The sequence below is a fragment of the Hypanus sabinus genome, chromosome 28, assembly GCF_030144855.1.
Source record: "Hypanus sabinus isolate sHypSab1 chromosome 28, sHypSab1.hap1, whole genome shotgun sequence".
NCBI classification, from domain to species: Eukaryota; Metazoa; Chordata; class Chondrichthyes; order Myliobatiformes; family Dasyatidae; genus Hypanus; species Hypanus sabinus.
In genome coordinates, this window is record NC_082733.1 from 44,226,727 (window position 1) to 44,245,512 (window position 18,786).

The following is an 18,786-nucleotide window of genomic DNA, read 5'->3' on the forward strand; positions in this document are numbered from 1 at the left end:
TTTATCTCTATTCACCATTTGTTTGTCACAACCCCTCTCTGGAAATTAGATTGTTTACAATAAACTTTAATGAAAACTCAATAATCAACAAAATTATAGATGCTGATTACTCAACACCTACCAGATGTTTCTGTACAGTCAGCTGTGGACTTTTAGTCAATAAAATTGCAGAGAAAACAACCATGCCTTTGAAATTAAATCATGAGTCACTGCTATTTGTGAATGGGCTATTGAATTTTACCAAAAATCCAATTGTTTTCTTTAGGTGAAGTTTTCTGAGTGAAGTTAGTTCTAGGCTTTCTGTACATAAGATTCACCCATGTTTAGAGGCTGACCCAAAATGATATACAATAACATTTTGATGTTACTGTGAACATTGTGAACTCACCTAGAAACAAGCCTTAAGCAGACAGTTTATCGTTTAAAGAGTCCAGCCCATGGCTGTTGAGTCCAATGAGTAGACTCTGGCCTTTCATTGCCAATGTGATTCAGGCCTCCAGAACTATACACCACCCAATTGTGTTCCTGACGCACCACATCATTTGCAATAATCCCATCCCAACCACGTTCCCAATCCACAAATTCCTATTACACCCAACCATTTGCATCCCATTATTTTTCCCTCTCTCCTGTTCTAGCCACACCTACCTCCTGGCTGACCCTTGGTTGGCCCTACCAAAATGGCAGGCTACCATTTTCATAATTAAGACCTGATCCCATTGCCTTGTAGCTAGAGAGCAGGGGTTTGCCACCTTTGTTATGCCATAGTATCTTACAGTTAACTGAGGGGTCCATGGACTCGAGGGTAGAACTACCTGTTAAAGGGTAGGGCATTGGGGGTGAAGATATCCAACACAAAACTAGCATGGCCACCAGTACCCCCGCTTCTTCCCCACCTTCCACTGACCTGAGCACTACCAGCTTCATGCTTTCATTTACAGGCCTCTATGTTTAGTTTTCAAAGCCAGTGATTATTAAACAGTACTTACTTAGAAAGGAGTCTTCAGCAAAGTTCTGCAGCATTTGTTCCCATCTTTCTGCTAGCTGAAGTATTTACAACTGAAGTAGAATGTTTGACCAAAATTACATTATTAAATTTGCCAGTGACACAGTGAAGATAACAAGTAAAAATGGGACTTGCAATTTGCATCATGCATGTAGTAAGCAGCAGATGGATTTTAAAGTGGATATACGATGCACATAGCATCACTGGCCAGAAGGAACTTACATTGTGATAGATTAAATCTTCAAGGACAAGCGAACTCAGCCCTCCGAGGAGAAAATCAGAAGCTTTCCTTAAGGATGATGCAAGGATCTTGGCAAACTTTTACTAATATTAGCTAAAAAGACTTAAATCAGTCTCTTGCTCCACAGTGTGAGAGTGGAAGATGATTGTGGCTGAGCACTGATCAGAATTGTGAGCTCTGGGTAGGTCACCTGCAACTTAACTTTTAGGGAATACTGCAAAAGGTCTCCCAAATCCTTTGCATCTCTGATTTTTGAATTTTTTCTCTGTTTAGTCCACACCTTTATTCTTTAAATCATCTGTTTATTCCCATCCATAGATGCTGCCTGACTTGCTTAGCTCCTCCAGCATTTTGTGTGTGTTGCTCTATATTCCATCTATTATGTATTTAGTATTTTAATAGTATTTGAGCAATCGTGTGTATATATTAGTTGATTAAGTATTCTTCTTTGTTTAAATTATTAATTATGGGTTATATGTAAAAATACATCAATTGCATACTTCATCACCCTACCACATGATATGTACATGCCTTGCTTAAAGTAAACTTAAAGTTAGACTAACATTTGAACTCCAGTGTCTTGCTTTGAATGGGTTTAATGTTTTGAAGTTACAAGACATAACACCATCTGCCACTTCTTTGCCCGTTCTCTTAATCTGTCCAAGCCTTCCTGTTTCCTCAACACTACCTGCCCCTCCACCTATCTTAGTATTGTCTGCAAACTTCACCACAAAGCCATTAATTCTGTCACACAAATTGTTGACATATAACATGAAAAAAAGCCATCACAATACCGACCCCTGTGGACCCCACTAATCACCAGCAGCCAACTAGAATAGGCCCTCTTTAACCAGAATAGGTTCTTTGCTTCCTGTCAGGCAGCCAATCTTCTATCCATGTCAGTACCTTTCTGTAATACCATAGGTTCTTATCTTGTTAAACAGTCTCATGTGCAGCACCTTGTCAAAGGCCTTCTGACAATCCAAGTAAACAACATCCACTGATTCTCCTTTGTCCATCTGCCTGTTATTTCCTCAAAGAATTCCAACAGATTTGTCAAGCAAGATTTACCCTTAAGGAAACCATGCTGATTTTGGCCTACTTTATCAAGCACCTCCAAATACCCAAAACTTCATCCTTAATAATAGACTCCAACATCTTCCCAACTACTGAAGTCAGGCTAATTGGCCTAAAATTTCCTTTCTTCTGCCTCCCTCCCTTCTTATGGAGTGGAGTGAATGTGCAATTTTCTTATCCTTCAGAACCATTCCACAATCTAGTGATTCTTGAAAGATCATTACTAATGCTTTTACAATCTCTTCAGCTACCTTTTTCAGAACCCTGGGGTGTAGTCCCTCTGATCCAGGTAACTTATTTACCTTCAGATCTTTCAGCTTCCCAAGCACTTTGTCCTTATTAATAACAACTACACTCACTTCTGCCTGCTGACATAGTACTAGTGTCTTCCACAGTGCAGACTGACACAAAATCCTTATTAAGATCATATGCCATTTCTTTTTTCCCCATTACCACTGCTCCAGCATCATTCTCCAGTAGTCCAATATCCACTCTCATCTCTCTTTTACTCTTTATATATCTGAAAAAATTTCTGGTATCTTCTTTGATATTATTGGCTGACTTTCCTGCATATTTAATCTTTTCTCTCCTATTTTTAGTTGCATTCTGTTTGTTTTAAAATCTTCTCAATAGTCTAACCGCAGTAATCTTTTCTATATTATGTGCCTTCTCTTTTGCTTTTATGCTGTTTTTGACTTGCCTTCTCATAGGGAATAAACTTTAAGAGCTTTAAGAATGGAACAAAAAAGTGCAGGGCACGGATTGCGTGTGGGCAGAAGTTTAATTTGGCTTTGTGTTCTACACAGAACATGGTGGTCCAAATAGCCTGTTTCTGCGTTGTACTATTCCAAGTAATGATAGGGAGAATGGGATTTATGGGACTATGGCCCATTGGCCAAATGGGTTTATCTTCTGTATTGTTTATTCCACCTTATTCATTGTATTATTTAACTTGGACTGTAATGTAGTTCACACAACATAGGTCAATAAAATGCTGACCTATTTCAGTCTTGTTTCGTTATTTTAGTCTCATCTCCCATCATTTTGCTCTTTCCTGGAAAATACTGACTTTTATGTAAGGGATAGGGCTGAAGGTGGGGCAGTTTGTAGACAGCTAGATGCAGTGTGTAGTGAGACTGTGAGGAAAGGCAGGCAGATGATAGGGAAAATTGCACTCAGTGGATGAGTTAAAGTGTAACGGGGACAAATCAAATTAATACAGTACTAAAGGTGTTACAGTATATTTGAATGTACACAGTATATGGAATAGGGTAGATGATCATGTAGCACAGTTAGTGATTGGCAGGCATGATGATGCATCTCTCAGTCATAGCTGAAAGAAGATAATAGTTGGAAGCTAACATCCAAGGATACACATTGTATCAAAAGGACAGACAAGTAAGCAGAAAGGGTGAGGTGGCTCTGTTGGTAAAAAATTAAATTAAATCCTTGGAAAGAGGTGACATCGGAGTGGAAGATGTAGAATCCCTATAGAAAGAGTTAGGAAACTGCAGGAGTGAAATGGACCCTAATGGGAGTTATGTACAGGCTTCCAAATTACAAATTACAACAGGAGATTGAAAAGACGTGTTAAAAGGGCAATATTGCTATAATCTTGGGTGATTTTAATATGCAGGTAGATTGGGAAAATCCAGTTGATTCTGGATCCCAGATCCCAAGAGAGGGAATTTTTAGAATGCCTTCAAGATGGCTTTTTAGTGCAGATTATGGTTGAGCCTGCTAGGGGGGTGGCAATGCTGGACTGGGTGTAATGTAATGACCCAGATTTGATTAGGAAGCTTAAGGAAAAGGAAACCTTAGGAGGCATTGATCATAATGTGATCAAATTCACCTTACAGTTTGAGAAAAAGAAGATAAAATCCAATGTTATTACAGTGGAGTATAGGGCATCACAGGAGCATGAGAGAGGAGCTGGCCAAAGTTGAATGGATGAGGACACTAGCAGGGATGATGCAGAACAGCAATGGCTGTTTTTTTTGAGAGAAATTCAGAAGGTGCAGGAAAGTTACATCCCAAAGATGAAAAAGTATTCTAAAGGAAGGATGAGGCAACTGTGGCTGACAAGGGAAGTCAAAGACGGCATAAAAGCAAAAATTAGTGGGAAGGTAGGGGATTGAAAAGCTTTTACAAACCAACTTAAAAACCCATAATGAGAGAAAAGATAAAGTTTGAGGGAAGCTAGCCAATAATGTAAAAGAAGACACAAAAAGTTTTTTCGGATATACAGTATAATAGTAAAAGAGAGACGAGAGTGATTATCAGACTGCTGTAAAATGATACTGGGGAGGTAGGATGGAGGACAAAAAATTGGTGGAGGAACTTAATAAGTATTTTGCATCAGTCTTCACTGTGGAAGACACTAGCAAAATGCCAAAAATGCAAGAGCATTAGGGGGCAGAAGTGAGTGTATTGCTTTTATTAAGGAGAAAATACCTGGGAAGCTGAAAAGCCTGAAGGCAATAAGTCACAAAGTCACTTGGACCAGATGGACTATACTCTAGGATTCTGAAAGAGGTAGCTGCAGAGATTGTGGAGGTATTAGTAAGAATATTTAGATTCTGGATTGGTACCTGAGGACTAGAAAATTGCAAGTGTCACTCCATGTTTTAAGAAGGGAGGGAAGCAAAAGAAAGTAAATTCCAAGTCAGATAGCCTAACTTCCATGGTTCAAAAGATGTTGAAGTCCATTATTTGTAATGAAGCTTCAGGGTACTTGGCGGCACATGATAAAATAGGTTAAAGTCAGCATGGTTTTCGAAAGGAAAATCTTGTCTGACAAACTGTTGGAAATTTTTTAAGGAGGTAACAGACAGAATAGACAAAGGATAGTCAGCAGATGTTATTTATTTAGATATTCAGAAGGCCTTTGTCAAGGCACCACACATAAGGCTGCTTAACAAGATAAGAGCCCATGATATTACAGGGAAGGTATTAGCATGGATAGAAGATTGACTGACTGGTAAGAGGGAAAGAGTTGGAATAAAGGAGGCCTTTATGATTTGGATTAACAAACTGATGGCTTTGCGGCCAAGCTTGCAGACAATACGAAGATAGGTGAAGTGGCAGGTAGTGTTAATAGACAATAGACAATAGACAGTAGGTGCCGGAGTGGGCCATTCGGCCCTTCTAGCCAGCACCGCCATTCACTGTGATCATACACAATCAGTACCCCGTTCCTGCCCTCTCCCCATATCCCTTGACCCCATTGTCTATAAGAGCTCTATCTAACTCTCTCTTGAATGCATCCAGAGACTTGGCCTCCACTGCCTTCTGGGGCAGAGCATTCCACATATCCACCACTCTCTGGGTAAAAAAGTTTTTCCGCATCTCTGTTCCAAATGGCCTACCCCTTATTCTTAAACTGTGTCCTCTAGCTCTGGACTCACCCATCAGCGGGAACATGCTTCCTGCCTCCAGGGTGTCCAATCCCTTAATAATCTTATATGTTTCAATCAGATCCCCTCTCATCCTAAATTCCAATGTATACAAGCCCAGTCGCTCCAATCTTTCAACATATGACTGTCCCGCCATTCCGGAAATTAACCTTGTGAACCTACGCTGCACTCCCTCAATAGCAAGAATGTCTTTCCTCAAATTTGGAAACCAAAACTGTACACAATACTCCAGGTGGGGTCACACCAGGGCCCTGTACAGCTGCAGAAGGACCTATACTCAATTCCTCTTATTATAAAGGCCAGCATGCCATTAGCTTTCTTCACTGCCTGCTAGATCTCGTTGTACTTCCCCTTTTCCTAATTTGACTCCATTTAGATAGTAATCTGCCTTCCTGTTTTTGCCACCAAAGTGGATAACCTCACATTTATCCACATTAAACTGCATCTGCCATACATTTGCCCACTCACCTAGCCTGTCCAAGTCACTCTGCATTCTCATAACATTCTCCTGACATTTCACATGCCACCCAGCTTTGTGTCATCGGCAAATTTGCTAATGTTACTTTTAATCCTTAATCTAAATCATTAATGTATATTGTAAACAGCTGCAGTTCCAGCACCGAACCTTGCGGTATCCCTCTGGTCACAGCCTGCCATTCCGAAAGGGACCCATTAATCACTATTCTTTGTTTCCTGTCAGCCAACCAATTTTCTATCCATGTCAGTACTCTGCCCCCAATACCATGTGCCCTAATTTTACCCTCTAATCTCCTATGTGGGACTTTATCAAAAGCTTTCTGGAAGTCCAGGTACACTACATCCACTGGCTCTCCCTTGTCCATTTTCATAGTTACATCCTCAAAAAACTCCAGAAGATTAGTCAAGCATGATTTTCCCTTCATAAATCCATGCTGACTCGGACTGATCCTTCTACTGCTATCCAAATGTGTCATAATTTCCTCTTTTATAATTGACTCCAGCATCTTTTCCATCACTGACGTCAGGCTAACCAGTCTATAATTCCCTGTTTTCTCTCTCCCTCCTTTCTTGAAAAGTGGGACAACATTAGCCACCCTCCAATCAGCAGGAACTGTTCCTGAATCTATAGAACATTGGAAAATGATTTCTAGAGCCACCTCTTTAAGTACCCTGGGATGCAGACCATCAGGTCCCGGGGACTTGTCAGCCTTCAGACTCAACAGTCTATCCAACACCGTTTCTTAACTAATATAAATTTCCTTCAGTTCATCCTTTACCCTAGTTCCTTTGGCCACTATTACATCTGGAAGATTGTTTGTGTCTTCCCTAGTGAAGACAGATCCAAAGTACCTGTTCAACTCATCTGCCATTTCCTTGTTCCCCATAATAAATTCACCCGTTTCTGTCTTCAATGGCCCAATTTTGGTCTTAACTATTCTTTTGCTATTCACATACCTAAAGAAGATTTTACTATCCTCCTTTATATTCTTGGCTAGTTTACATTCGTACCTCATTTTTTCTTGGCGTATTGCCTTTTTTGTTATCTTCTGTTGCTCTTTAAAAGCTTCCCAGTCCTCCGGTTTCCCGCTCATCTTTGCTATGTTATACTTCTCTTTTATTTTTATACTGCCCTTTACTTCCCTCGTTAGCCATGGCCACCCCTTACTCCCCCTAGGATCTTCCTTCCTCTTTGGAATGAACCAATCCTGCACCTTCTGCATTATTCCCAGAAATACTTGCCATTGTTGTTCCATTGAACTTTGGCCAGCTCCTCCCTCATAGCTCCATAGTTCCCTTTGTTCAATTGTAATACTGACACATCCGATTTTCCCTTCTCCTTCTCAAATTGTAGGTTAAAACATATCATATTATGGTCACTACCTCCTAATGGTTCCTTTACCTCGAGGTCCCTGATCAAATCCAGTTCATTGCACAACACTAAATCTAGAATTGCCTTCTCCCTGGTAGGCTCCAGTACAAGCTGTTCTAAGAATCCATCTCGGAGGCACTCCACAAACTCCCTTTCTTGGGGTCCAGTACCATTTTGATTCTCCCAGTCTACCTGCATGTTGAAATCCCCCATGACAACTGTGTCATTACCTCTGCGACATGCCAATTTTAACTCTTCATCCTACATCCAGACTGCTGTTTGGGGGCCTATAGATAACTCCCATTAGGGTCTTTCTACCCTTAGAATTTATCAGTTCTATCCATATTCTATGATTCTATGTCCTCCCTCGCAAGGGACTGAATATCATTCCTCACCAACAGAGCCACCCCACGCCCTCTGCCAGTCAGTCTGTCCTTTCGATAAGATGTATATACTTGAATATTCATTTCCCAGGCCCTGTCCGCTTGAAGCCTTGTCTCTGTTATTCCCACAACATCGTACTTGCCAATTTCCAACTGAGCCTCAAGCTCATCTACTTTATTCCTTATACTTTGTGCATTCATATATAATACTTTTAATTCGGTACTCCCCTCTCCTTTTATATCAATTCCTATTTCACTTAGCCATACTGTATGATCTCTTCTTGAGCTTTCTACTCCATTGATTCTGTTGTCCTTTTTAACTTTTCTTATTTTCACTTTCCCTTTAACTCCATCCTTATATTTCCAGTTCATCCCCTCCCCCCCACTACTTAGTTTAAACAGATCCGTGTTGCAGTGGCAAACCTGTCTGCCAGAATGCTGGTCCCCTGCTTATTAAGGTGCAACCCGTCCCTTTTGTACAATTCATCCCTACCCCAAAACAGATCCCAGTGGTCCAAGAATGTAAATCCTTGCTTCCTGCACCAGTTCCTCAGCCACACATTCAGATCCATTATCTCCCTGTTCCTGCCCTCTCCAGCATGAGGAACTGGAAGCAAACCAGAGATAACCACCCTGGAAGTCCTGCTTTTCAGACTTCTTCCGAGTTCTCTGAAGTCCCGCTGCAGAATGTCCCTCCTCTTCTTCCCGATGTCATTTGTGCCGACATGCACTACCACTTACGGCTGTTCACCTTCACCCTTGAGGATTCCCTGCAATCGGTCCATGATGTCCTGGATCCTAGCTCCAGGGAGGCAACACACCATCCTTAAATCTTGCCTGTTGCCGCAGAAACCCCTTTCCGTACCTATGGAGTCCCCTACTACCACAGCTCTTCCTGATGTCCGACTCCTCGGCTCTGCTTCTGCACCAATTTTCAGCTCGCAGACCTGTCCGCCTCTCAGACTGGCAGTATCTTCTGTCCTAACAGCTTCCAAGAGGGTGAACCTGTTTACGAGAGGTACATCCCCTGGGGTCTCCTGTACTTCAAGCATCCTTTCCTTCATCATCGTCGCCCCCTTTCTCTCTTCCAGTATCCTCGGTGTAACGACCTCACTGTAGGTCCTGTCCAGAAAACCTTAAGGAAGCAGAGTGACTACAGAGGGACTTAAGCAGATTGGGGGATTGGACAAGGAAGTTGCAGATGGAATATAATGCAAGGAAGTGCATGGTCATGCAGTTTGGCAGAAGAAATAAAGGCTATTTTCTAAATTCAGAAATCAGAGGTACAGAGGGACTTGGGAGTACTCGTGCAGGATTCTCTGAAGGTTAGCTGGCAGATTGAATCAGTGGCAAGGCAAACAAATGCAACATTAGCACTCATTTTGAGAGGGCAAAAATACAAAGGCAAGGCTGTAATGCCAAGGCTTTATAAGGCACTGGTCAGATTGCACCTGGACTATTGTGAACAGTTTTGGGCCCCTATCTAAGAAAAGATGGGCTGGTGTTGTAGAGGGTCTAGCAGATGTTCACAAGAATGCAGTTTAGAAGAATGAGGGGGGATCTCATTACAACCTATCGAATACTGAAAGGCCTAGATAGAGTGGATGTGGAGAGCACGTTTCCTATAGTGGGTGAGTCTAGGACCAGAGGACACAGATAGAGTGGATGTGGAGAGCACGTTTCCTATAGTGGGTGAGTCCAGGACCAGAGGACACAGATAGAGTGGATCTGGAGAGCACGTTTCCTATAGTGGGTGAGTCCAAGACCAGAGGACACAGATAGAGTGGATCTGGAGAGCACGTTTCCTATAGTGGGGGAGTCTAGGACCAGAGGGCATAGCCTCAATAGAGAGATGTTCATTCAGAGCAGGGATGAGAAAGAATTTCTTTAGTCAGAGGGTAGTGAATCTGTGCAGGCCTAGTCATTGAGTATATTTAAGGTGGAGGTTCTTGATTAGTCAGGGCATCAAAAGTTACTGGAAGAAGGCAGAAAAATATAATTGGCAAATTTTGCCACACAGCCAACAATTCCATTATCTAAATCATTGACAAACAATGTGAAAGGCAGCAGTCCCAATACTGACTGCTGAGAAAAACCACTATTCACTGGTAGCCAACCAGAAAAGGCCCCCTTTATTCCCATATGCTGCCTCCTGCTTGTCAGCCATTCCCCTTTCCACGCCAGTACCTTTCCAGTATTGCCGCAGGATTTTATCTTGTTCAGCACTCATGTGTGGCACCTTACCTTTGCCTTCTGAAAATCCAAGTAAATGACATCCATTGCCTCACCTTTGTCCACCCTGCTTGTTACTTCCTTGAAAAACTCTAACAGATTTGTCAGGCAAGATTTCCCTTTACAGAAACCATGCTAACTTTAACTTATTTTATCATTAATCTCCAAGTACCCTGAAACTTCATCCTTAAAAATTGACTCCAACACTTTCCCGACCACTGAGGTTAAGCTAACTGGCCTGTAAATTTCCTTTCTTTTGCCTTCCTCCTTTCTTAGAGTGAAATAACATTTGCAATTTTCTACTTCTCCAGGACCATGCCAGAATCAAGTGATTCTCCATTATCTCTTCGGTAACCTCTGTCAGGACTCTGGAATATAGTCCATCTGGTCCAGGTGTCTTATCCAACTTAAGACCTTTGAATTTGCCTAGCACAGTTTCCTTTGTAATAGCAATGGTATTTACTTCTTCTCCCTGACACTCATAGAGCTCTGGCACACTGCTAGTGTCTTCCACAGTGAAGACAGATGCAAAGTACTCATTAAGTTTATCTGCTATTTCTTTGTCCCCCATTTCTTCCTCACCAGCATCATTTTCCAATGATCCAGTATCAACTCTCTTTTCCCTTTTACTATTTATATAACTGAAGAAACTTTCAATATCCCACTTTGTATTATTGGCTAGTTTGCCCTCATATTTCATCTTTTCCCTTCATATACCATTTTTAGTTGTCTTTTGTTGGATTTTAAAAGCTTCCAAAACATTCAACTTTCCACTCACTTTTTGATACCTTATATGCCACTTCCTTGGCTTTTATGCAGTCTTTAATTTCCCTTGTTAGCCACGGTTGCCTACTCCTGCCATTTGAGAGCTTCCTCTTTTGTGGGACATATCTATCCTGTGCCTTGTGAACTATTCCCAGAAACTTCAATCACCTTTGCTCTGCCATCATCCCTGCCCGTGTCCCTCTCCAATCCACCTGGGTAATCTCCTCTCTCATGCCTCTATAATTCCCTTTATTCCATTGTGATACTGATACATGTGACTTTTGCTTCTTCCTCTCAAATTGCAGTATGAATTCAATCATATTATGATCACTGCTTCCTAAGGGTCCCTTTACGTTAAGTTCCCTAATAAGATTTGGGTTATTACAAACCCCCAATCTAAGATGGCCTTTCCCCTAGTAGGCTCAAGCACAAGCTCCTTTCAAAATCCATGGGCATTTAACAAACTCCCTCTCTTGCGATCTGACACTAACCTGATTTTCCCAATCCCTTTGCATATTGAAATCCCCCATTACAATTGTGACATTATCCTTATTACATGCTTTTCTTCCTCTCCAATCTTCACATCTTGGCTACTGTTTGGAGGCCTATATATGATTCCCATAATGGTGTTTTTACACTTGCCAGATCATTTCTGATACCATCAAAATTGACCTTCCTCCAATTTGGAATTTCAAACCACAGACCAGACCTATTTTTTGCATATCTATTTTGAAACTAATGGCGTCGTGGTAACTAGATGCAAAGTGTTCCCCTACACAAATTTCTGTTACCTGCCCTGTTTTATTCCCTAGTAGCAGATCAGGAATTGCATGCTCTCTCACTGGGTCTTCTATGTACCGATGAAGGAAATTTGCCAGAACATATTTGACAAACTCTATCCCATCTAGTCCTTTTACAGTATGGGATTCCCAGTCAATATGTGAAATGTTTAAAATCACCTACTATAACAACTTTATGTTCCTTGAAACAGTCTGCGATCTCTCCACAAAGTTGTTCCCCTAAATCCATCAGTCTGTCCTGATGGAGCACTGCTGTGACATTTTTCCTGACATGTACTGCCTTCCCTCCTCTTTTATTCCCTCCCACTCTGTCAAGTCTAAAACAATGAAACCCCGAAATAATGAACTACCACTCCTGCAACCAAGTCTCACTCGTGGCTACAATGTCATAATTCCAGGTGCTGATCTGTGCCCTGAGCTCATCTGCCTTTCCTACGATACTTCTTGCATTGAAGTATGCGCAGTTCAGGACACAAGTCGCACTGTGCTTAACCTTTTGATTCTTGCCTTTGTCTGTGGTCTTACCAACATCAGTCTCCCACAACCTTGCCACTGACTGTTCTGGCACTCTGGTTCCCATCCCTCTGTAACTCTAGTTTAAACCCCACAGTGCAGCATTAGCAAATGATTATTAGCAAAGTGTTGATTACTTATTTGTAGTATGAGAAGTCCTTACGTTCAGCTTTTGCCAAAGTGTCAACAGCTACACAGAGATGGAAAGAGAAAAGCACTTTTTAGAAATGATGGTCTGTGTAAGATGATCCTGGTCAAATCCCTGACCCTTTGTTAGAAGTTAATGTAATTAAGATAAGAATCTTACACTCAGAACTGAACAGTTATGGTGTACAGTTCTCTTGTGTCGTGAGATGCCCATTGGTGGTATTCCATCAGAAGTATAAAAGGGAGAAGACAATGCCTACTCATTAGGAAGTGTCTTTTGTGCTAGGCTTGAGGTCTTTCTCTTCAAGCACCCATTTTGTTAGATACCTAAAGGCTGTGCTGGCTCAATGAAGGCAACTAACAATGAGTCCAAATGAAGAACCAAGCAAGAGGATGTTACCACAGGGCCATTGCCTCTTACTTCATGCAGCACGTACAGCCTTGTCTGATTTTGACTTCGGCAGACAGATGAACTTTCCTGACAAAATGAGCATAGGAGAATGAGGGGAGATTTGATTGAGGTATACAAAATTACGAGGGATATAGGTAAGGTAAATGCAAGCTGGCTTTTTGTACTGAGGTTGTAGGAGACTTGAACTAGAGGTCATGGGTTAAGGGTGAAAGGTGAAATGTTGAAGGGGAACCTGAGGAGGTAGTTCTTCGCTCAGAGGGTGGTGAGAGTGCGGAAGGAGCTGCCAGCAGAAGTGATGGATGAGGCTTTGGTTTCAATATTTAAGGGAAATTTGGACAAGTATACAGATGGAAGTGTATGGAGGGTTTTGGCCTGCATGCAGGTCAATGGGACTAGGCAGATTGACAGATGATCTGAAGGGCTGTTTCTGTGCTGTTGTGTTCTATGACTCTGACCCTAAAAGAAGAAAGGTAATTTGAATCTGATGACTACCCAAGCTGATAATGTTCCTATCCTATATGTCCCATTATAACCCAAGTAAAGTTACTTCTTCTTACCTCAGTCTCAGTAGTCTAACCCTTATTCTCAGACAGTGCCCCGTGCTCTTAAACAGCTCAGTCAGGTAAAGTACCTTCCCTACATTTAATGACGTTTAGAAAATTTTGCAGGTTTCATTGAGATCTCTTATTCTTCTAAATTCTAAAGCATAGATCCTCAATCGGTCCTCACATATACTTCCCCAGGAACCAATCTAAATCACACCTCTTCTATGGCAAGATTATCTTTTCTTCAGTACAGAAACCAAAATTGTTTGTAGTACTCTAGGTGCATTCATCAAAGCCCTGTACAGTTGCAATGATATCTCTTGTAATCAATAAAAGCACAAAATGCTGGCAGAACTCAGCAGGCCAAACAGCATCTATGGGAGGAGGTAGTGACGATGTTTCGGGCCGAAACCCTTCATTTTCAGCCTGAAATGTTGTCACTACCTCCTCCCATAGATGCTGTCTGGCCTGCTGAGTTCTGCCAGCATTTTGTGTTTTTATTTATTTCCAGCATCTGCAGATACATTTGTGTTCTCTTGTAATTAAACCTTCTTAGAGTAAACAATCTAAATGGCTGCAGCACCTGCTGTTGACATTCAGTGATGTGTTCACAATAACACCCTGATCCCTTTGAACAGCAGCATAACCTAATGTCTTGCTACTTGTCAAATGCTCTGTTCGGTTCATCACACTGAAGACCTTTATCTTTCTACATGATTTTCCACCTGCCCTGGTCACGTTTACTCATTCTGCTTGTCTCCTCACATCCTCCAACTTGCCTGCAGTCTCACCTTGTTTTATAATCAGCACCTCAGTTAGTGTAAGTGGGGGGAATGCACCATCTCCCAAATTCCAGCCAAACCCCCAGGCTCCTCCTGCCTCACCAGCTGCAGAATCTGTAGGGCCCACATTTCCCAGAGAAATGAAGTGGAAGCAAGTCTTGAAATCAGAAGAAGATTATTCTTGGAATTGCATCATCTGATGAGGATGAAGTATTTCAAGTTCATAGATCTCAAGTTTGAGTTTATTATCATTTCATCTGTATACATGTAAATTGCCAAACAAGACAACGTTCCTCCAGACCAAGGAGCACACATAACACATAAAGTAATAATACCACAAATGAATTAACACATAATAATGTGCATTTATGACACAATTTAAAAATTACACAGTACAATCTTACTGGCACTTTATATGTGATAAGACCTGGGTGGTGGCAGTGAGTTCAGTAGTCTCGAGGCCTGGGAGAAGAAGCTGTTTTCCACCCTAACAGTAATTGTCCTCATGCTTCAGTACCTGCTTCCTCATGGTGGTGAAAGAGCTTGTTGGACAAATGGGAGGGATCATTGATATTGCTAAGGGCCCTGTGTACACAATGCCCCTGGTCTTGGATGGGTGGAAAATACTCACCTTCAAGGACTCTTCATGTCATGTTCTCAATATTTATTGCTTATTTATTACTATTATTTCTTTCTTTTAGTATTTGCACAGTTTGTTGTCTTTTGCACACTGGTTGAATGCCCAAGCTGATGCAGTCTTTTATTATTTCTATTATATTCAGTACGCCTGCAAGAAAATGAACTATAACGTTGAACCCATGAACACCACCTTATTACTTTCTTCCCTCTTTTTGCTTTAATTATTTAGTTTAACATTTTTAACATACCTGTAATTTACAGTTTTTATTGTTCTGTATTGCAATGTACTGCTGCCACATAACAAGTTTCATGACATATGCCTGATTCTGATATGTACTTTGATAATAAATTTACTTTGAACTTTGAAGAGAGACCCCATTGATCCTCTTAGCAGTCTTCACAATCCTTTGTAGGGTCTTATGGTCTGTGTATTGATAATGATTGTTTGAACAGAGATCAAACAGCCAGTAGAATAATCTTACATAATTTCTGATCTTGTGTTCATAATCTGATATGAAATAACCTGTATGCATTGAATGTGTTGAAAAAGGGACCTTCATCTTATCATGACTTTCCACATGTTTTGCTTCGTATAGGTGTCAGGAGGAGTGCCCCATCGGCAGTTATGGCTTGCAATGTGCCCAAGCGTGTGAGTGCCTGAATGCAGCTGAATGTTACCATGTTAATGGAGCATGTCTTTGCAAACCAGGATTTACTGGTGACCGCTGCCAAGACAGAATGTGTCCAGATGGACTGTATGGACTGAAGTGCAATAAACGATGTCCTTGCAATGGCAAACACACCCAGAGGTAATGACCCCTTAAATAGAACAACGTGCTGATTTCTTATATTGGTTAATTTCTTTAACTAAATTGTTTTCCATGCTGCAAGATGTAGTCAGTCAATTTATGTTTTTGTACATAAATCCAACTCAGATTTTCTGTCATATTCTGCCTACTTTTGGAGAGAGAATCAAGCAACCAGGTTTTAAAATGAGACCAACACAGCCTTTATTCCATTTTAGATCACGTTTGCATTATTTCATAGCTGTACCACACAGAACTGGTGGCTTGGCTTCTGAGGTGCTGAAGTAGTAGGGAACAAAATGAAAAATATCTATTTGATTTCCCCTTTTCCCATCTCTGGATGTCACACAGCCAGTGAAGCACCAGTTTCAGAATCAGAATCAGGGTTATTATCACTGGCATATGTCATGAAGTTTGTTTTGCGACAGCAGTACAGTGTAGTACCTTAAAAAAACCCTATAAATGGTAACAAATATATCTTTTTAAAAATTAAATTGAATATGTAGTGCAAATAGAGAGGAAAATAGTGAGGTACATTGTCAGTTCAGAAATCTGATGGTGGAGGGGAAGAGACTGTTCCTAAAACATTGAGTGTGGGGCTTCAGTCTCCTTTACCATCTTCCTGATGGCAGCAATGAGAAACTGTTGACCTGGGTGATGGGGATCCTTAATGAAGGATGACACCTTTTTGAGGCACCATCTTTTGGAGATGTCATCGATGCTGGGAAGACTAGTGCCCATGATGGACCTGGCTGAGTTTGACATGATTATAACATGAAAGTGAATTAGGAGTAAACTTGCTCACATAATAATGGAAATGGGTAAAATACTGGATGTTGTGTTAAAATTAAACATTTAAAATGGAGCTGGTATCTTTCTGTTAGAAAAGAGTACTGAAGGGTGGGAAGCAAAGTACTGTATTATGAATTGTATTTCAGATCAGCACTGTAATCAGGAGAGCAGTCCTGAGTTGAATGGCTTCCTCCTGTTGCTTTGTTATGGGGAAGCCCAACTGGTGAGAATTTTCAACATCATTTATGCAGAGAACATGGAGTATCTCTGCGAGAGCCCATAAAACCTTGTCTGCTTTCAGAGGTGAGGAAGACTGATTGTTATGTTGTAATGGCTGAGTACCACCTGCTGTCACTGTTGGATTCTGGTGTTTCAGTCCAAGGTTCTTTCAGAAGTCAGGAAAAAGGCACAAAACTTGTTGCCTCACGATCATTTTATTGAGAGTTGTTGGAGCAAAGGAAAGTGGAACAGCGACAGAGGTCTATTGAGCAAGGAGAGACTAAAGAACTAAGATGGCGTCAGGATAGAACAGCTACTTTTATACCACAGTGGTAAGAAAAATTCCATTCAAATTTATAGATAAGAATTAACCAACTAGAAAGCTATTAGTGAAACACTGCAGTACCAGGTTTACCTATGAGAAAGCACTCATTCACCTAATGCAGAACTAAGGTGCTTCCAGAATTTTTAAGAATTATACTTTGTATGGCTACTAGAGGCATATAAAACTGTCAGATGTGTATAAGGACTACTTAAAATATAGGCAGATAATTAATTGTTAAACTGCAAAGAAAGTAACAATTAAACAGTCTAATCTAAGAATTAAACAGTTAGATCCAACATCACCACACCCTGCCAGCTCACTCTGCTGACATTAGTTAACATTACAATGAATTCAGAAGCTACATAGCTTCAAGTCATATATTTTAAGTTATATAGAATATTACATATATTTCCATTAATACCAACTTTAAATTCATATTTCATAGAACTTCATAAACATTGAAATTATTGACACAAATACAATGAAAATATATTTATTATTTGTGGTTCCATATCTGAAAAATGGTTTGAAGTCCCCCTAGTAAGTTCAGCAGTTGCTGAATTAACTTGAAATTAGCAACAATTACAGACAGTGAGGGGAACTCGAAAGAGCTTGTGATAAAATTCATGGAAAAAACAGGTCAAGTAGCTTCTGCGGAGAAAGAAACAGAGTCAATAGACAATAGACAGTAGGTGCAGGAGTAGGCCATTCGGCCCTTCTAGCCAGCACCGCCATTCACTGTGATCATGGCTGATCATCAACAGTCAGTACCCCGTTCCTGCCCTCTCCCCATATCCCTTGACCCCACTATCTATAAGAGCTCTATCTAACGCTCTCTTGAATGCATCCAGAGACTTGGCCTCCACTGCCTTCTGGGGCAGAGCATTCCACATATCCACCACTCTCTGGGTGAAAAAGTTTTTCCGCATCTCTGTTCTGAATGGCCTACCCCTTATTCTTAAACTGTGGCCTCTAGTTCTGGACTCACCCATCAGCAGAAACATGCTTCCTGCCTCCAGTGTGTTCAATCCCTTAATAATCTTATATGTTTTAATCAGATTCCCTCTCATCCTTCTAAATTCCAGTGTATACAAGCCCAGTTGCTCCAATCTTTCAACATATGACAGTCCCACCATTCCAGGAATTAACCTTGTGAACCTACACTGCACTCCCTCAATAGCAAGAATGTCCTTCCTCAAATTTGGAGACCAAAACTGCACACAATACTCCAGGTGGGGTCTCACCAGGGCCCTGTACAGCTGCAGAAGGACCTTTACTCCTATACTCAATTCCTCTTGTTATAAAAGCCAGCATGCCATTAGCTTTCTTCACTGCCTGCTGTACCTGCATGCTTGCTTTCATTGACTGATGTACAAGAACACCTAGATCTCGTTGTACTTCCCCCTTTCCTAACTTGACTCCATTTAGATAGTAATCTGCCTTCCTGTTCTTGCCACCAAAGAGGATAACCTCACATTTATCCACATTAAACTGCATCTGCCATACATTTGCCCACTCACCCACCCTGTCCAAGTCACCCTGCATTCTTATAACTTCCTCCTGACATTTCACACTGCCAATGTTTCCACCCGAACTGAAAAAAGCTTATAGAGTTATAGCAGGTTTTAGTAAGAATAGGTTTATGATCAACCATATGCTGTGAAATTTATTGTTCTGCGGCAGCAGTACAGTGCAATATAAATTGAGAGGGGATCTGATTGAAACGTTTAAGATAATTAAAGGATTTGATAGGATTGAGGCAGGAAATATGTTCCAGATGTTGGGAGAGTCCAGTACCAGAGGGCATGGATTGAGAATAAGAGGTCAGTTATTTAAA

The 18,786-nt window shown here is 41.1% G+C and overlaps 1 protein-coding gene across 1 annotated transcript in view; it reads left to right on the forward strand.

Moving 5' to 3' along the window:
• megf11 (multiple EGF-like-domains 11) overlaps nt 1–18,786 on the forward strand; it is a 398,256-nt gene that overhangs the window by 284,137 nt on the left and 95,333 nt on the right. The window contains exon 9 of the mRNA XM_059953080.1: nt 15,404–15,616. Coding sequence (XP_059809063.1) covers nt 15,404–15,616 — 213 coding nt within the window. The remainder of the gene's footprint in view (nt 1–15,403; nt 15,617–18,786) is intronic.